This window comes from Haliaeetus leucocephalus, unplaced genomic scaffold (assembly GCF_000737465.1).
Source record: "Haliaeetus leucocephalus isolate CR32 unplaced genomic scaffold, Haliaeetus_leucocephalus-4.0 Scaffold229, whole genome shotgun sequence".
Taxonomy (NCBI): Eukaryota; Metazoa; Chordata; class Aves; order Accipitriformes; family Accipitridae; genus Haliaeetus; species Haliaeetus leucocephalus.
Window position 1 is genome coordinate 975,521 of NW_010972665.1, and position 18,816 is coordinate 994,336.

Below are 18,816 nucleotides of genomic sequence, written 5' to 3' on the forward strand. Positions count from 1 at the left end.
GCCATTGCTTGAGTGCCCAAGTCTCTGCCTTTTCTTGGAAAGCTTTGTTGTCAAGGTAAACTGCTGGTTAGTAATAGAATGTAAAACCTCCCAGCTGCCCTCTTTTTTCCTTGACGTTGAGAAGAGCATTTTCTGTCCTTTTGCCCTCTTTGCCCATTGTACAATCCCTCATCTCCTGCCAGAGGTGCGATGTGTTTGCCATGGGGTTTGCAAGCATGCATGAAATGGAGAGCCTCAAACCATCAAGTGTGCCTGCTCTTTCTGTCCTCCTGGGTGGTGTCAGTGGCTGGTTCCTGATGCTTTTGCGGTGCCTGTGTATTTCATAGCTATACCTCTGCTTGGTGTGAAATAGAAGGAGCTGCCAGGTTTGGGCTGTGCCACTGGCTCATTGTTACAGGGGTAGACTGTGCCAAGCATGAGGGGAAGAGGCATGTCCTTAGAGCTGGGTGGGAGGGCTTGGGGGTGTGTCCTGTTTCAGGAGGAGCAGGACATTCTGTGCAAAATTCTACCCAGGGAATGGGGAAAGTGTTTTCTTCCCAACGAGTTCCCCTCCACCTGTGCACATTTGTGTATTCCTCCCTCTGGACAGTCATCTTTATACTAACGCAGCTATTGCAGAGATAAAATACTACAAAGGTAAATGCTAAATACATGTTCTCTGAGCAGGAGAGACTGTACCTCAGTTTTGAGAAGGCTGTTGCTGTTTACTAATGTGTTTGATTTTTAGACAGAGCCTTTCTGTGATTCAAGGCAGGTATTTCACTAGTTGGAGAAATAGTTTTCCTTCTAAAAGTACACTTTTACCTTTTGTATTAATTTCTCAACTTTCATGGTTGTTGCTGAATTCCTCTTCATATATGCATGAATGTTTTTAGTAGTCTTGTGTAGAAGTACTGCAATTGAAGCGTCAAAGACTTAAAATCTAACAGAGCATTGCTGTTTCTTTTAGGCTTTTGTATTGTTACAGGAAGCCGTATTCCGAAGAAACGGTTGGCCTTTGCACTGTCCACTGGCCAAGCCTGTCCTGGTGCTGCTCAGGTTCAGCTGATCAGAATGAGGAGCTCTGCCCAAAAAGAGAAATAAAGCTCGCTGTGGCAAGGTTTGTCATCTAGGTTGTCCTGAAGGAAGATGCATGAAGAACAGATCCTATTAATTTACAAATGTTAGGCTGCACTTTCCCTAAAATAGGAAATTAAAGCCTGAGCGGTCAGTGAAGGGATATGAGCTCTGTTTGCAGACCAAGCAGACTGATTCACAGTGATGTGGGGTGGAGAGCTGTGCTCCTAGCTCTCAGCAAAAAAGGGCCTGGCTGTTTGGTGCGAGGCTGTTTGAAGGCTTGCTGTCATGGTTCACTACATTATGTGGGACAAGGTGGAAAAGCTAATGGGAAGTTTTTGTAGGGAAAGAGAGTGGATACTTTGGTGAGTGGCATACACCAGGAAACTCCTGAAGACCTTACCAGATCATAGTCTTAACTTTTAGTTGTGAGCAGATGTGGGGAAACAAACCAACAAGCTCAAGAATCTTAAAATGCATTCAATTCAGCATTTAAAGTGGTTTTCCTCATATGGCTTTCAAGGCTTTGAACTTTCAGTTTCTATGGGTTTTTTTGTGTTTTTTTTTTTTTTAAAGTTTCCTCATGTACTTCATTAACCCCAAAGGCTCCTAACATACCTTGAAAGGGGGAGCAGTAATCTGTTGTTAATACAAGTTGGAGTAGAGATGTTGGAAGGTCTCGTAGAAAAACTGGGAAAGCTGGCAATGTTGCTATCAGCAGAAGGTGGCACCGTCAAAGGAGCAGCTGGATGTGGGGCTGGCTAGGGAGGCTTGGGACTCTTTAAAATATGCTTTGGAAGGACATTTGCTATCCGGTGTGAATGCAGGGCTGCAACTTGGTGACTTCCTTCCCTGCAGGACTGTTGTCAGAGTGTCAAAGTGGCCTTTCAGTCAATATGAAGCCTCAAGAGATTGTGTTTAGGGGCATGCAGGTATTCCTTCCTGTGTAAGGAGCGGACCGTTCCTCTGCTCCATGGTGCCACTGTGTGATGTGGGCAGCTGCTGCTTCCTTGAGGGCTGGCCGGAGGATGCTGTTGTCTGCCGGGGAGAGAAAGTCTGGAATAAGCCATGTTCTGGAGGGACTGGAGGTGAAGGATGGGATTGTGTTGCAGGTGGTGCCTCTTCTCTCCTCCTTCTGCTGGTGGTGAGTCAGAGAGGGTGACGGATACACCAGAAGTCCTGTGCATCCTGGGGCTCTTGTTACTCATTATCAAAAACCTGCCAGCAACCTCTGTCACACTGTCACAAGCCAAGGTCCTGGCATTGTCTCCATTCCCCTGCCTTGCCCCGAATTTTGCTAACATGCATGAATGCAGAGTCCTGAAATTCAGGTTCATGGTTCCAAAGTTCATGGTTTTGAGAATAAACAAAAAACTATTGTGGTGGCTGAGAGCTGGGTACCCCATTAACCCAGAATCATGAATATTTATCATGCTGGATTACAAAAGAACATAGAGACTATATTGTATTTCCTATAACTTTATTTCCATGGCATCTTTTCTTGGTGGGTCACTTTAATGTAAGCTTTGCTTATTTAGTTGCACACTTTAAGCCGATTAACTTTTTACTAATAAAATGTGTGTTGACTCCCTTTGTCCCAACTCCTGTTTGTTTGTACCTACACTCCTGTGACAAAGAGTCACAGAGAACTGCTTTAAGCTCTGTCTAAATCCCCCTGCTGGAGGCTTTGCACGAGCTGAATGTGTCTGGGGGTGATTTCAGCCTTGCATTTTCTCTCTCGTCCTCTCGCTGCCTGGAAGCTGGGCCCTGCAAAGCAAGCTCTTCTGAACACCGCCTCCACTTCTGAAACAGTTTGTGGTGCTTTGGGGTTTGGCAGGAATGATCCAGCCTGTTATTGTCGCTCACTGAGCTGGGTCAGAATAAAACTATGAGTGGGGGGAGTTGGAGAAGTTTTCCAGCCATGAAGACTGATCTGTGGCTCTGCATGTTCAGTAGTTTCCCAGCTGGTAACCACACTATTCCTTCCCTGCTTACATACCTTGCCCTGTTATTCGATGCCAAACATACTGCATGTTTTACTGTGACTTCTCTCTAGGAGCATCCCAGAGAGATGATTACATCCTGCGGCTTTTTTAAAGGCCCTCTATAAAAATTCTCCTTTTCCACCAAAGAGAGTTCAGACCAGAATTTTAAAGTTAGTTGGGAGCCTAAAGGTATGGATAAGCACTTGGAAAATGCTTTCTAAAGGCCTTTTATAAATGTGTTCCTTTGTATTCGGAGCTTTGCCAAAGCTAAAATGATCCCTTAGAAATGTACTGTTAATACTTAAGAATGGCTGAGATGCCTCAAAACAAACTCGGTAGCCTGTTTCCATCGGGCCAGCAGCAAATGCCAAGGGAGGTGTAGAAAAGTGGGGTAAAACAGAGTGGTACATCCAAAAAGTCTCCCTGACTGTAGCAGACTCCACAGTCCCCAAGCCAGAGATGGTTCATTGTTTTTAATGATCTTGGATAGCTTTGTCTTCCATCTGCTTTCTTTTTGAACCTGCATAAGCTGTTAGCATCCATAGCCTCCTGGGAAGAAGTGCCAGAGCTTAACTGCAGCATCCCTTTACTCTTTTCTTATCCACTTGTGAGTCAGTGCATTGGGTGTTGCAGAGGTTTAATTAGTGTTGCCTACCAGTTTCCATTCTTGTTTCCTTTTAGACCAAAGCTTTCCATGTGTAGTGTCTGTCTAGGGGAGATTCAGAGGAACACAGCTGTTTTTAATAGCAGAAGATACTCATTCTTTGCTATTGCAAGAAAATCCTTGCTTTAAGAACTTGAGATCACACTACCTGGGAAAAAGAGGGGAAATGTTGAGGGCACTAGCTGCCATGCTCTACACCTCATGGAATTTGGTTAGTGCTTCTCTGCAGCACGTTTTGCAGGTGAGCATTGGACTGCTCAGGTTTGAGGGATAATTTTGAATGTGCCCATTAATTTACTTGCAGTGGAGAGGGTATGACCAGAGGAGGTGTGCACCATTGCTCCCCCGTCCCCTGTCCTCTCCAGGGAAGTGTCTTAACAAATTGTAGTGGGAGGTGATGGAAGGAAGGACAGTGTAGGAAGGGGATATACTCAACACTGTAGTACCTGCGCATCATCTAGTACTGGAAGTTTGAAACTCCTGTTACTTTGTTAGAGATTTTGGTGAGGTTTTGTGTCTGAAGGCGTGGTTTCAGAAAACATCTTGTGTTTGTGATGGCCCTGATTTCAGGGAAGGGCATTGTACCTTTACTACTGGACCCCTGAGAAAGCTGATAAAAAAGTTGTTCTTCACCCAGTCTCAGCTAACCATTTGGCTGCTGTGATACGGTTGTATGGTGGACATAGACAGGTAGCTCTGTGTTGTGGCATCTACAGATGGCTGCTGGTGGTGTTCATCCCATGGACAGTCAGCGGGTGAACCGGTGAGGTTAGGAAGAATGAAAAAGAGAATCTTCATACAGTCAGTAGCAGGTCTCTAGTAGTGCTCAGTCCGCTGTGTTGGATGGGACAGAAGTCAAGATATATGAAGGTAGTGCTGTGGGTGAGTTGGTTCTGTGGCTCGCCCTGAACCCAGAGCATGCTGGTCCAGAGTGAAGCTTTGCTTATATGAGCTTATAACTGGCTTGTTATAACAGCTAGTTTGGGATTCTGCTTAGGAGCTAGGGGTGATTTAGGAAGGAGCAGCTTTAAAGTGCAAGTGATGGGAGCACTTCCTAGCTTGTGAAAGTTCACAACCTGTCCTCATTCTGATGGCACCTGGAAAGCATGTAGTGATAGCGCACCTCCTTCGGGTAGTTTATACACAGTATTTTCCACTGATGGCAGAAGTATGTGTATTTAGTGCAGTGCATTGGGTGGGAATATTTGAGGTTTTAGTTATTGCTTCTAGATCTGTGAAGTTCCTTGGGTTGCCTTCCCCAAACTTCCCAATGGCTGTGTGCCCTGTATCTAGCACTAGTGGAGCAGATGAGGTTTCACATGAGTCATGATTGATTTTCAACATCTAGTGTATGGATGTAAAAGGGCCTACTAGCAATAAGTCCAGAGAAATACATTGATGTGTTCCCCCTTTCCCTTGCTCTCTGACCCATTGTGCCACCTTCTGTCACTGATCTTGTAACCTTTCCTGTGCAGTCAGACTGGTGGGAAGACAAAACCAGCCTTAGCATGTGAAGCCATCACCAGCCATGGAAATACTGGTTCCCCATCTGACGGTACTCAATTCCTGTGTGACAGCCGTGCCATATCCTGCAGCAGGGACACCTTTGATGTGAAAGGACACTGTGAACTATACTCACCCTGCCTAACCACCATTAAATACAAACAAAGTATAAATCTCTGTGCTGGATGCAAGCTTTTTCTTTGTGGTGCTGACACTATCTTTTTGTTGCAGCAGTTCCTGCTAGGGGCACAAAAAATTCAAGGATCTCAGTACTCTCGATTTCCTCCTGGCTGAATAATATACAAATTGGGTTGACATGTTTACATCATTCTTCTGTCAGCATAGTAGTTCAACAGTGTCCATCATACCAACATATCTCAGGAGTGGTGTGTATATTGCATGACTGTTGACTGTGGAGTATTTGAATGTGTCTGAAGCCTGATGCAGGGCAGTAATGTCCAGATAAATGAATGAAACATGCACATGAGGCTACTTGTGTAGTTTTGTGTGGAGAAGAAATTGTCATGTGTTGGTTGCTTTGTTTGAGGAATGTTATGTTGGGAACAGAGTTATGTTTTCTGGACTACCTTAAATATTACATTTCTAAACTTCCTCAGACTCCAAGACCCTGGTAATACCCCTTTTTACCAGTGGATTTGCCTGCTCTCAGCTCTTCAGTGTCTGATGGTGAGGAAGCTCTGTCCTCTCTTGCAGGTGCATGAAGAGTGGATGAAGGTTTGCTCCCCTCTATACTGCAGGTCTGGGCAAAATCTGGAGGGGAATCAGAAAAGTACAGCTTGAAGACCTCCATGCTAGGCAATGCTGCTTTATGGTGGTTTTAATCTTGTGCAAGGTTAATATTAAAAGTACGGGTGTGTACTATGCAAGGAAGCACTGGCATTTGACGGGTTAAAAGCTGTGAGGTTGATGTGGCTGCAGAGGGATAACTGACAGGAGGGGGAGCAGATCTGCTGCTGCTGGGTTGTTACAATAGCTGGAAACTCTTTTTGATGGGGGCAGCCTTTCTGGAAAGTGCTTGCATTTTGCTTTCCACTGATCCAGAGCTGGCATGGGAGTCCTGCTCCCTGAGAGGGTGAGCTGGGGGCAGATCTCCTTGCTCATCGTTTCTGCTAATGGTGGGAGAGAAAGGGATTTGCTACAGCTCTCTCAGGCTCTCTTGCTGAGCTGTGGCATCTTCTGGAGGAGCAGGAGGTGTTGAAAACCAGCAGCCACTGGAGCAAATGCCTGAGCACTGAGTCTTCTTTCTGACTCAGCACAAGTGTCCTTCTGCAATAAATGAGCCACTTCCCAGTTTTGGTACCTTCCTTTTTACCAGTGGGGCTGGTGACCCTCCCTCCTGCCAATGCCCAGGGGTGCTCATGGCAAGGCCTGGCTTAAGGCTGTGGGAAGCTGGAACTAGTTTCTAGTTTGCAGTTCTTTGGGCTGGAGTTTTTCCTGACATTGGTCTGCCTGGGGCTGGGAAGTGTTTTCAGAGCCTAAGCCAAAAAAAGGCTTCGCTGCCTCGGAGCAAGGCTAATGCAGGGAGACCTTCCTGGCACTGTTAAATCCTGGCAACTGCCTCAAAGCGGCTCTGTCCTCTCTCCCCTTTGCTCCCTGCTTTTGTCAAACTGCAACCTACCACTTCAAAGACAGGCACACTTCTGACACAAGACTTTGCTATCCAGAGGGCACAGACAGCTTGTCAGGGAAAGAAGTTGTCTTCATTCCCCGTGTAAAGACATTTTATTAAGGCTGGGAAATGTCAAAATTGAAGTTTGCTTTTGCACCTTCAATCCAGCCCTGCTTATGTGTTACGATAGTCGCTAATTATATGATTGCATGATGCTGCTCCTGGAATAGATCCAGCTGTGGGGTGAAGGGGACTGATGATGACAGGGATCCTTCCTCTTCTTTTGCAGAGCCAGGGAGGTACACACTGAGCAAGGATGAAAAAAGCCTCTATCTTTTAGACAGCTGAACGGCACCATGGCGAAGTGTGTGCTGATGCTCTGCACCAGTGTTCCTACGTGGTCTTCAGTGGACCGTGGCAGCAGTCTTTCCAAGGCTTCTTGGTACCTTTGTACTTTTCTGGGTGTTTGACATGGGAGCATATAGATCACTTGCAAAAGTGGCAAGTACTAGCTGCCGCAAAGGAGGGAGCGGAACTCTGACACAGACAGGGCTAGGCTAATGCCCAAGGTGCAACTGGGTTGTTTCAGCAGAGGGATGGCCAGCAGAAGTGGTGTATATTTTTATATTTATATGGTTGTATATTTAATGTAGCCTTGTAAATGTTTGTGAAGGCCTGGGATGAGTAAGTCTGGATGATGGTTTGTTTTCAGGACAAGGCTGGAAAGGGAGGGATGGGCATACTGATGTAGAAGACCATCCACTGCCTAAGGAGGGCTGAGCAGCTTCTCTCTAAGCCAGCCATGTCCACTGATGCTGCAGTTGCGGCCACTTTATTCTGGCTTAAGTCTGGGCTGCTGCTGAGGAAGACAGTCTTCCCTCCCGTCTTCCTTCTCCCAGTATCGGTGAGCTGTGGGAGCTGAGCGCAAAGAGGGACTGATCTGGCTGAGAACAAACTGGTTTTTACTGAGTTGGCAAAACCAAGTTGGTTTTTACTGTGTTGCTTCCCAGTCCTGTGAATGCATGTGGTAGCACAGGAGAGGCCATAGGAACAAGTGACTGGGAAGGAAGAAGGGGAGAAAAGAGATAAAACCAGCTGCCTCTGGGAGTGTAAACCAACAATTCTGCAAGTTGCATGCACAGTGAGATGGTAGCTGTAGTTAATCTTCACTGAGACACCCTCCAGTTTCCATGAAGTTGTAGGAGATTTTATGTATTAGTGATCAAATGTGACTGGAAAGCACTAAGAATGAGTTAACAGTTTATGAAGGTGTGGAAGGTAGACCATATTTGCATGTGCATGAAGGATAAGCCTTGTTAAATGTCATCATCTGCTGGATGCTTTAAGCCAGTCTTGCTGCATGAGGGGACAGAGCTCAGTTAGGCTGGCCTCTCTTTCTGGCCTTCTCTAGGAGGTGAAGGATTAACAATGCCTCCTTCAAATTACTTAACACTATAGTTTTATGCTGGCTCTTCATATCTGCTGTGATGTGATACAATGCTGAATGCCGTGAAGGGCTTTTAAATGGCAAACGGCTTCCACCTGACTTCAGAGCCTTTGATTCCAGTCTGGAGCTGGGTCTACTAGCAATTATATTTTGTATAAATTTCACCACCATCCCTTTGGAGATGGCAGTGTGTTGATTTTCCTTCCATACCCCATCTCCAGTGTACTGATTTCTGTTCCTGAGAAGACTTGTGTGTTCTGCAATGATATCCCCAAAAGCTACATCTTACCATGAGAGACAGACTGTGATGGAGAGCCTGAATATGTTCCTAGCACTCTCTGAGGGCAGCCTTCCATTACCATAGCCTTGTACTTGCATGTGCTCCAGGCTTCCTGCAGAGTTCAGGGCATGAAATAACTCCTGTAATTTGGACCCACGGGAAGAGGCTGAACTGGAGAGGACCCTGCAGTAACAGTGGAGGAAGCAGAGGTGGCTGCCACTAGCATGCTGAATCGCACAGCATTTTCATTCATTCCAGCTGTTTAATGGGATTACATGAGGAGTGGCTTCTGCCTGCAGGCACTTAGTGCCGATGGAAATCTGCAGCTGTCTGGATCGGTTACGTGCAAATCCAATGCCTCCCCTTTATGCACAGGAATTTATGAATGGCGGAAACCATGTGAATCAATTGCATGAGTAATTTTTCATGTGCTTCACCCTATGTCAGATTGGAGGGAGACTTTCAGTTAACTGTGTCTGTGGTCCCCCAGCTTCCCCAAAGAGGGAGGAGATGCTTTGGGATGGCCACTAGGTGTAGGAGTAGGATAGCTTTGGTGAACGTGAATCCCCTTGTCTTGGGCAATGAGAGACAGACCAGTGTGCAAGTGGACGTGGAGCGGAATGCTCTCATCTTTTTCTTGGTCCGACTGCCTTGTGAAGAGGCAAAGACATGAAACCCTTCAGCCTCAAGAGAGGGAAGGTAACTCCAGCACCTCGGTGCTGACCAGAGGCAGGTGGTCTCTCTAATAGTGGAGCACAGGGATGGGGAGCTGGGACATCCAGCTCTACCTTGGATTCTGTGACCAAAAAAAATTGCTTCACTTCTTCAGGACAGGCTGAGAAACATATCTTTGGATGGCTCTTTGGGACATCAGTTTGGTGTCTGCTTCAGCAAGCTTTGTCTAAAGAGATGAGGTGGGTTTTATGGTGCAAGGCCTGTTCCAGTAGGCGCAGATTCTGCACTGTGCTTTCTTTGGGTGCGAGTATAATGTGCTGTTATTGACAAGGAAAATAGTGGCACCCATGTACTTTCCCCTTTGAATTTTTAAATCCTTCTAATAGCCTCCCTTGCATTTCCAAATATATATTTATTGTCTGCTTCCCTGACCAGATCTACCTTTTGGAGAGCAGTATCCCTGAGTGAAGGCCTTACCTGTCTGTCTGCTCAGTCCTCCCATCTACTGACCATTAGTTTGGATGTGGTCTAGCTGTAATATGGCAAATGACCTGTTGCTAGGCAGGAACTGAGCAGGAAGCCACAGTGGGTACATTAAAAGCGACGTGCTAATTTCAGATGGCACAGCAAAATGTGGAAACATGAAATTACAGCTTACATGGAACCCCAGAGCTTCATTTATGCTTTGAGGAATTCTAACAGCTACAGCCTGCTGCCCCATGGTAATGTCTGGATGGGGGATAAGCGAAAAGCATGCCTGTCCTATGAGTAACTTCCTTCTCTGGAACCAGGAACAGGGGGTGGTTGTGCTGCCTGACCAGATAGATCTTCACATGCTGAGGTGTTCTTTACAGGTCTTTTCCAAAATCTGCTCACTGTGGTCCGTAAAATGTGTTGCTGTGGTGGAATGATCCTGGGAGGAGGCAGCGTTTGGACCAGTCAGCAGCATCTGACTGTGGAAGGGGCTGAGGAAGCCCAGGCAGACCTGGGAACAAAGGAGCTGTTGCTGCAAGCTACGTGATGAAACTTTTCTCTGCGGAAGCCAGACAATCTCCCCATTTATTTGCAAGTGGCATTCGGTCACAGTTTTTTGGCAACATATGGAAACTGTTTAAATGAGCCGTATGAGCCATACGTGAAACAGATGCATATTCTTGAGCAGGCTTTTGTCATTGATGTTTGAGCAAGTGAAGGGTGCAGCTGGCTCGCTTGGGAAGTGGGGAGCATGTCCTCACCCAGATGTAGTTAAGTGCTTGAAGTGAAACAGAGAACCAGAATGTTACAGAATGTGTGTTGATAAAGACTAACTTCTCATGGGCACCTACTGCATAAGCTGAACGTATGTAATGACAGTTAACCCTTCAATGCTTTCCTGATTGCTCACTGCTGCTGCAGGATCACTTGTGTCAACAGAAGCCTGTAGGTCTGTGACTCTCTTGCTGGTGTCTTTCACTTACATGCTAGTATATTGACACACTAGTTTAAAGCTCTGAGGTCTGATTAGAGCACAATTCTACACCTTTCTGAGCAATCTTAGTAAATAGAGATTAATGAGATCTTGTTGAAGAAAGCAGAACATTGTGACTGCTGTGGGTTTTGGGTGTGAATCTTGAGAGCAATTTTGTACAGGGAGAAATTTCACACGAAACTGATGCCTCTGTAACTGGAGTTGTGACAGCCTCTGAACTTTAAATCCTCATGGAGCTCTGTACACTGGGAGGATTGTGTTGCTACACAGTCCTAGATGCTCACTGTGGTGTGTATGGTTGGGACAATAAAAAATGGCCTTGAATATTGAGAACATTGACTTCACATGTGCCAACTGCGACAGGGGAGACCAAGGTAGGAGTTGCTGAGACTGCAGTGATGGTTGCTGTGGATGTTTGGGTGGCTGAGTTTAGCTGATGTGGGACAGTAACACTGAAAGACAAGAACAGGGAGTTTGTGACAGTGGGGTTCAGAAAAGGGTAAGGAAGCAGTGAAAGCAGAGTGCTGGGAGCACTGCTGATAGGGCTGACTGGAAAGGAAGAGATTTTGGGACATCAGAAGGAGCCGCCCGAAGGAAGGCCATGGCAGGATGCAGATCTCTCCTACAAGGGCAGGACTGTGATTTTGTCTGCCTTACGGGGATGTCTGCACAGCGCAGTATTCATATATGGGTGTGCTGCTGATGGTCCTGTAATGCTTGCCATGGCAAAGCACACTTGAGGAGTGTCTGCTGGGGCGGGCGGCCTGGCTGGATCCTCTGCTGTGTGTCTCTAAAGGTGCAAATCCAGAGAAGTATTTGAACAGGGTGCTGACAAGGCTTATGAGCTGCAGAAGGGGAAGCTGGAGTTCCTGTTTGCTCTATACAAATGATGAGAAAAGGCAATCACTGGGTTTTTTTCAGGCTTTCTTGTAGGAGTTTAAAACAGGCAGGGAATGACCAGAGGGTATGAGGTGGTTTAGGGGGCTCTAGTCATCTCCCTGAACCAAGTGTCCTTGCAGGAGCCTGTGCTCTGGGCCGTGTTGTGCTGAGCTAGCAGCACAGTTCCCATATGGGACATCGCTGTATCCTGCAGGATCGTCCCCTTCTGGGATCAAAGATCCAAATCTTTGGATTACATGGCACTAGAGGTCAGGTTTCTATGACCAAGGTCAGTTACTTGTCAAATGCCTGTTTCTGGGCAAGTTGATGGTATGGGGAGTTTCCCTGAGGTGCATAGTGCAGGTGCGAGTGCCCCTTCTTAAACACTCATGGGCTGAGCCCTTCCCGAGGCTTGTGGAGGGGATTCCTTTTGCTGTAGCATCAAAGGCTTCAAATGTAAACCCAATGTGTTTTCAAACTTAACAGGCAAACCAAGCAACTGTTTATGATGACAAATACTGGTATTTTGGCTTGCAGACAAACCTAGGTGAAACATCTCTTGGGATGTGTTTTGACCTCTCCTCTTTTTTTCTTTTGTTCATGTGCTTCTTTGAACCGTTTTTGCCTGTGGTGAGACTAACCCGGAAGCATCCTTGTCACACGCATTACTCTAGTAATGTTTTGCGTACTGCAGGGGGTGGAGCGCTTCATTCTGCAAGGTTATTTTTAACTCCTAAATACTTGTGGCGAGGCCAGTCCAGGATGGTGGCTGGATTCTTAGCAAGGAAGGGCTGCGCTCCACTGCCAGGGTGAGCGATTTCCACTCCTCCTGCTCGGGGTGCCGCTGTAATTTTCCATGTGTAGTATCTCCCTCTGGGGAGTGTTTGTAAAGTTTGATTTTTAGAGGGAAGAGGGAGGAAAGGAGATAAAATCTGCTGGTCTCCTTTTGTTGCGTGTTTGGTTTTGGTTTTTTTTTGTTGGGAGGGGAAAAATACTTTTTTGTATTTTGTCCCTTATTAATACAACATAAATGCCGTGTTTTAGACTGCACCACAGCTCAGCATGTGCCTGGGACAGTGCTGGTGCCAACCTGCTTCCTCCTTGGTTTCTCTCCTGAACTTGTGTTGCCTACTGCTTTTGCTGTGTTGTGCCATGAGATACGCTCACCTGTTTCCTCTGCTATCACCTCTTGCTTTTCCTTGACGCTGTGATTTTGCAGCTTGAGAGGGCCCCAGTCCTGTGGGGTGCTGAGCCTTTCATTCCCTGGAGTGAGCTCGGTGGTCTGTGAAGGTCCTTGCTGGTTTGCAGAACAGGAATGTGGCATTTGCCCAGTTCCTGAGATCTCATGCAAGGATGGCTTTTTTTTTTTTTTTTGGTCTGTTCTGCTGGGACACCTATGCCTACCTTAGGGCACAAACCCTGCTATAGTCTGGGGGTGTCTTTGGTTACATCGCATGCCCCCACCACACCATTCAGTGCTACAGCCACTCTGGCTACTAATCTCATTCTGATCTCTTCATTGTTGTATTTTCGGCAACCCAAATTCCCCACCCAGGCCTGAGAATTTAACATCAGCACATTTGCATGACTGATCGGATTTGTCTCGCTTCTATGATGACATTGTTTCTATGGAAAATTAATGGATTCTCATGTTGTATTTTTAATAGCTGAAACCACCCCCCGCTACCCTCCCATCCCTGAGCTCTCAGAGGGGAAGTCTGTAAACAGCTCAAATTAGCTATCCTCCGTCAATAGCTCCCATTTCTTTCCTGCCTGCTGTCCATTTCTTTTCTCTCTTCCAACAGTGCTGCAACACTCCTCTCCTGGTGTTGGTGGATAAAGAACAATGGGTAAAATGAGCCTATGTTTGCTTTCCTTGTCTTGAATAGGTGTGATCTATCATGAACTACCCCCTTTCATCCAGGACCATGTGGTTTTAAATTGTCAGCCTGCCTTAAAGTTTGCTCCAAGCAGGCCCGGGTTGCTACCTTCCTTTTTTGAGGATGCAGCTCAGTTAAGGGCTCTGCTTCTGTTCATTTTTACCATGAGCCAATTTCTTCTGCGGGTGGGAAGGTGGCAGTGAATTTCCTGCCTGTCTGTTTGGGGTCACCTGTTCCCCTGCTGCAGTGCTTAGGGTGAGAGCAGTGAGGTTTTGACACCTAGTGTGTCAGGCCAACTGAAGGAAGAACATCCCTCCCCAAATGATGCAATTAAATAAGCTGTAATGGTTCACTTTGCATTGTGGGCATGGCTGGTGAAATGTCCACAGTGGGGGGATAGTGCTTATCCATTGAACCGTTCCTGGTGAAGTTTAGGGTTAGAGCAGTTTTAGTCTTAAATTTTCTTCTGCTGTCTCTAAGGTTGTTATTCCTCAACGTAATTGGGAGGAATAAATCCAGGGCAAGTCCCACGGTATGGGAATTACTTCAGGAGAAGGTCTGACCTGGATTATCTCCTCCCAGAAGACTGAAGCTGGTGGCAGGAAGGCTCAGAAAGTCTCTCTTGTGGGACAGCTGCTGAGGGGGGTGCAATGTTTTAGGTCAAGGTCTCCTAACACATGGTAACAAGAAAGTAGTGTTGAGCAAGGACCTGAATGCCTGAGACAGAAGCTGCTGCCAGCCAGTCCCTGTGCCTGTCCTTGAGGTGATGCTGGGGTGAGTGGGTAATTCCTAACTGCCCCTAGCCATAAGTGGTTGATTGCTGAAAATCAGGGCCTGTGTTCCCCACAAGGCAGATGGGAAGGTCCCTGAAAAGAGCTTGTTCCATTGCCACACAGCTGGGCTGCACTCGGTTGTCCTTATTTTCCTGCGTGCCCCAGACTTGGCTCGTGCACTGGGGTGTGCTTGCTGCTAAAGATCTTGTTCCCAGCCCCACAAGCCTAAGGCGAGGTGGTATCTCTCACTGAGGGTAGGTGGAGTTATTCAGGAACTCAACTGAGCTTTGTGTTCCTACCTTCTGGTTTTATGTCCAGATATCTGGAGTACAAGACCAGCCTGGTACCTCAGCCAGGATGTTGTGTTTGTGAGCAGAATAGGCTTTGCATCAGTGCTTTGGTAATTAAGATGGACTACTACAAATGGCAGGCAGGAAACTATGGGGACCTGATTGCTTAGTTACTTAGGACAAAAACATTGCCAATTTTTTAAGCAAAAATGCTGAGGGTATGGACATAAAGTGGTTGCTTTGAATTCTTGTGGTTGGGGGAGAAAAGGGGGCAGGGAAGAATCCAGTCTGTGCTTGGTTGAAGCAATCAGCTGTGCAAAGTGTTACTTTTCTGGATGTGATTGTTGTTTAGGGCTTTGGATTATATTAGCGTGGAAGAAATGCCTCCAAGTGAAGGGCCACAAATCATAGCTGGGCCAATAGGGAGGGAAAGAGGACTATAAAACAGGAAATCAATTTAATACTCAGTGGGTGTTTGCAGCGTGCTCACCCTTCCTTCAAATTGCCAAAGGAAAGATTAATTAAAGTTATATTGAGCAGCAAAAATGATGGAGGGTGTGAGATGGGGATTGCGTGGTACAGCTTTCTCCATAATTAATTGACAAAGGCATTCTTGGATTTCATTACCCAGAACTTTGCCATCTCCTGCTCTTACAGGGCAGCTGAAGCAATGCTAGATTTCCAAGCCGGTATTGCTGCCTTGCAGGTTGTGCTAACAAGGATCAATTCATAGGCACTTGGGGAAGGTGCTGCCTCTGTCAAGTAGGGCCACCGTGCTATTTATGGGTCCTGTCATTTAGGGTCAGACCACAAAATGCTTTTATCTGCTTGTGGTTTTGTTTCCTGGTTTCCACTTCAGCTAAGATTGAGAGCTGTATGCACTGCAAGGTGGAGGTGTTGGCAGGGGATGGAGATTCCTGGTGGCTAGGTCTCTCGTCTCTGTCTGCTGTCTTTATTTAGTCAGAATAACTTTTGAGCAGGGTGTGACAAAAGCTATAGGAGGCCAGGGATTGTCTGGACCACTCGCTAACTGTCAAACAGGGAGAGAATTGTATGTGGCTCCCCTTCCTTGCATCATGATCCAGCTGCCATCTGTGTCCCTTCTGTACTTTTCATGAAAAGCTACACCTGATCAGTGCTATCTTTGTGAGCACCTTTTGCTGCTTGCACCAGCTGTTTTTTGGGGGCTGTTGTGTGTTACTTTCCCTCTACCTCTCTGGGATAGGCTTTGGAGAGGCCTGGGCTTTGCCATTGTGATGGAGTTTCAGAAGCCAATTCCTGTAAGCTGAGATGCAGCTCAACCTGCCAGGTTCCACCTGTCAGTGACTAGAGCACTTCCTCCCAAATTTTCCCTTGAAGATCTTCACTTGGTTTGATGCCAGAGCTTCCCTTAAATCTGGCTAAATATGAAGCTTTCTGCTCTTGTTCTTCTGAAGAGAAGCTGTAGCAGTCCCCCCTAAGGGTGTTTAAACACTTTGCAGTGCAAGAGGGAGTTTCTACATACCGTGCTGTTGTAAGGGGAAAGCTCTGCTGTCTGCCCAGTTGTCCAAGGTCTGGCAATCCTGGAAGTTTGTTTCCTCTGTTGACTTCCATAATAAATTACTGAATATGCTCACTAGTGTAGGGCTGGGAGATGTAGAGCAGGCTGAAGCTTTGGGTTAATTGGATACAGCAGCTCCAGTCTTTATTGGCAATATGAGCACCATGGCCATGCCTGACTTCTGTTTGTTGTTCATTATTGCTGTGATGGCTGATACCAGCTGGCTGTGCGATACTTCATAAAAGAACTTTTTTGTTTAAAAAAATATATGTATGTTTAACAGTCTCTTGATGCAAGGCCGGCACTAGATGTTCCTAAAATCAATTGTAATTGATTGGGCCAAGAAGAGGAGAAAGTGATCACAGCTTCGTTCAAATGCTGGGTTTGGCACATCTTAAACCAGCTAGGACAGAGGAAACAATGGTTGAGTAGGTAAGATTACATGAAGTTGGCAAATCAAGGGTTTGTTTTTTGTTGTTTTGTTTTGTTTTTGGCAAGGGCATCTTGCTATGCTGTTGGCTTAGAGAAGATACCAGGTCTGTTCTGAGTCACTGTTGGCTTTTCTTCTACGTGGCTCTGAACTTTGTGTAACTTGGAGAATAAGCAGACTTATGAACACTAGACCTGTTTAAAAGCAATTTCTCTGCACTCTCTTCTACAGGCTGGGAAGGTGTCAGCTGCTCATCTTATGGATGCAGGTAGCTAAAGACACAAAAGGTGTGCTTTCTCATCATCCCTGGATGCTCTAAAGAGAGATTGTTCCTTCATAGTCCACTAGCTCAGTGCAGTAAAAGATGGATTTTTTTCTAGCCTACCTTATGTGCAGACTGCTTCCTCAAACATTAAGCAATAGCAAATGGAGAGATGTCCAGGCAAGGATGGGATAGGGTAGTATCCAGTTGAGAGCTAGACACTAGGGTGGAGGGAAGAAATGCTGAGCTGGCAGAACTTGCAGAGGAAGAATCTCACTTTGAAGTGGTGGCACAGAGTGAGGACATGCTGCTTGCACTCAGGAACAAGCTGGATCTGAAAGTCCTTTCTGGCCTGGGAGAAAAGAAGGTGCCGAAATCAAGCCTCCTCCTCAGCAGAGTGGAGCATTGGTGGCCATGGTGGAGTTGGACAAGGAGCTGGGAAAGGTACCTGTGTCCCCTCAGGCAGCAGGAGGGGACCAGGGTTGTCTGGGCAGAAAGACAGCCAAGTGAGTTGCAGAGCTTGGTTTCACTTGCACTGGAGTGAGGTCTCCAAGTGAATTTAACTGCCTGTGGGGTGACTCTGTGCATGTCTGTCTGTGCTGGGGGGTAGAGGTCAAACTACATATGTTTGTGTGTCCGTGATAGCTTCTTCCCAAAGTCTGTTGTCTGCCTACATGTAAAATGAGGCCAAGAGACACTCTGCAGCCTGCATACAGCTTTCAGGGAGAACAATTTGGAGATGCACAGCCAAAGCCCTATCTCATATCAGCATTGCCATGGGACATGCACCGTCACCTAGAGCTGAAAGCAGAGAGAGCAAAAATGTTATGAAGCTCACATAGCTTAGTTTGCTTCACATGGAAACAGGAGGGGTTAAGCCAGTCTCTTGGTTTTTGCACACCACATTACAGGGGAGTACCATCCTTAACCCTGTAGGGTGGTCTGAAGTAGGGCCACAGACATCCCCCCGCAGTGTTTTCTTATGAAGAGGCAGGTGTTTAACCATTTAAGAGCCTGTAGAGGGAGCTGCTTTGCTGCCTGTGGCATGAATTTCCAGCTCTGTGTGTTCACATATGCCCTCATGCATTGCTCATCATACCAGGAATGGATTCATAGATCACTGGACTGGAGTGACTGCCATGTCAATGTGGAAAAGATGAAGACCTTGAGTTGAGGAAGCAACCAGCAGCAGGAGAGTTATGAATATTAAAATGGAAAGGTCTTTCTCCTAACCTAATTGTGGCAGGCATTATAGTACATGCCACTGAATTGTTCGGTTCTTGGTTAAAATAACATCACATTCAGCCAAAGGACAGCATATATCATTCCTTAATGCTGGTCATTGTGTAGGCTCACATGTATGTTTGCAGCTTTGGACAAACTCAAGCCCAAAATATTTCTTTGTTCCTGCATCGTTGCCTTCCAGGAAAGGAAATTCATTGAACGTGAATCAGAATTTCTGGCCTAATTCAGTCTGCTGCAGATAACTTCCCAAGAGAACGTGCTGTGGGAGTACTACACATGATAATTTAGGCAACTCAGGTTTCTGCAGAAGTCTGAACAGGCATTCAGACTCTGATTCCCAGGAGGTTTTGACGTTTTTAAAATATTTGTTGCCATTTATAAGTGGACTGTCGTCTTAAACATTCCTCCACACACTGAGACTCATTTCTGAAATGCAGTGTGCTCTCTGGGCAGGGGAGCTCCTGTCCACTGAAAACTGAATTGCCGAGTCCCTATTGCCAGGAAATCCTACTGATGCCAGACACCGGCTCTGGCTCCAGACACCCTTGCTGTGTGGAGGGATTTACCGCCAGAGCCTTCAAGCCAGCTTATCCCCAAAGCTGGCCAGTGGGAAACTTCTGATCATTCCTACTGAGGAGAAACAAGCTGATCCAGATAAAAATGTAATGGCTGAATATGGTGGTCTTGATATTTTTCTTTTACTCATTACTGCCACTTGTTTCCCATCCTCCTTTGGCTTGAGTGTTCAACGCTCAGGATCTGGTCCTATTTCCAAAGTGTTGGTTTGGGATATTTTCTCTCTCTTCTTT

General features: G+C 46.3%; 1 protein-coding gene across 1 annotated transcript in view; it reads left to right on the forward strand.

Annotated features, from left to right (window-relative positions):
• Positions 1–11,021: 11,021 nt before the first annotated feature.
• Positions 11,022–18,816, forward strand: part of TLL2 (tolloid-like 2) — a 75,190-nt gene continuing 67,395 nt past the window's right edge. The window contains exon 1 of the mRNA XM_010567916.1: positions 11,022–11,082. Within this exon, the coding sequence (XP_010566218.1) occupies positions 11,022–11,082 (61 nt within the window). The remainder of the gene's footprint in view (positions 11,083–18,816) is intronic.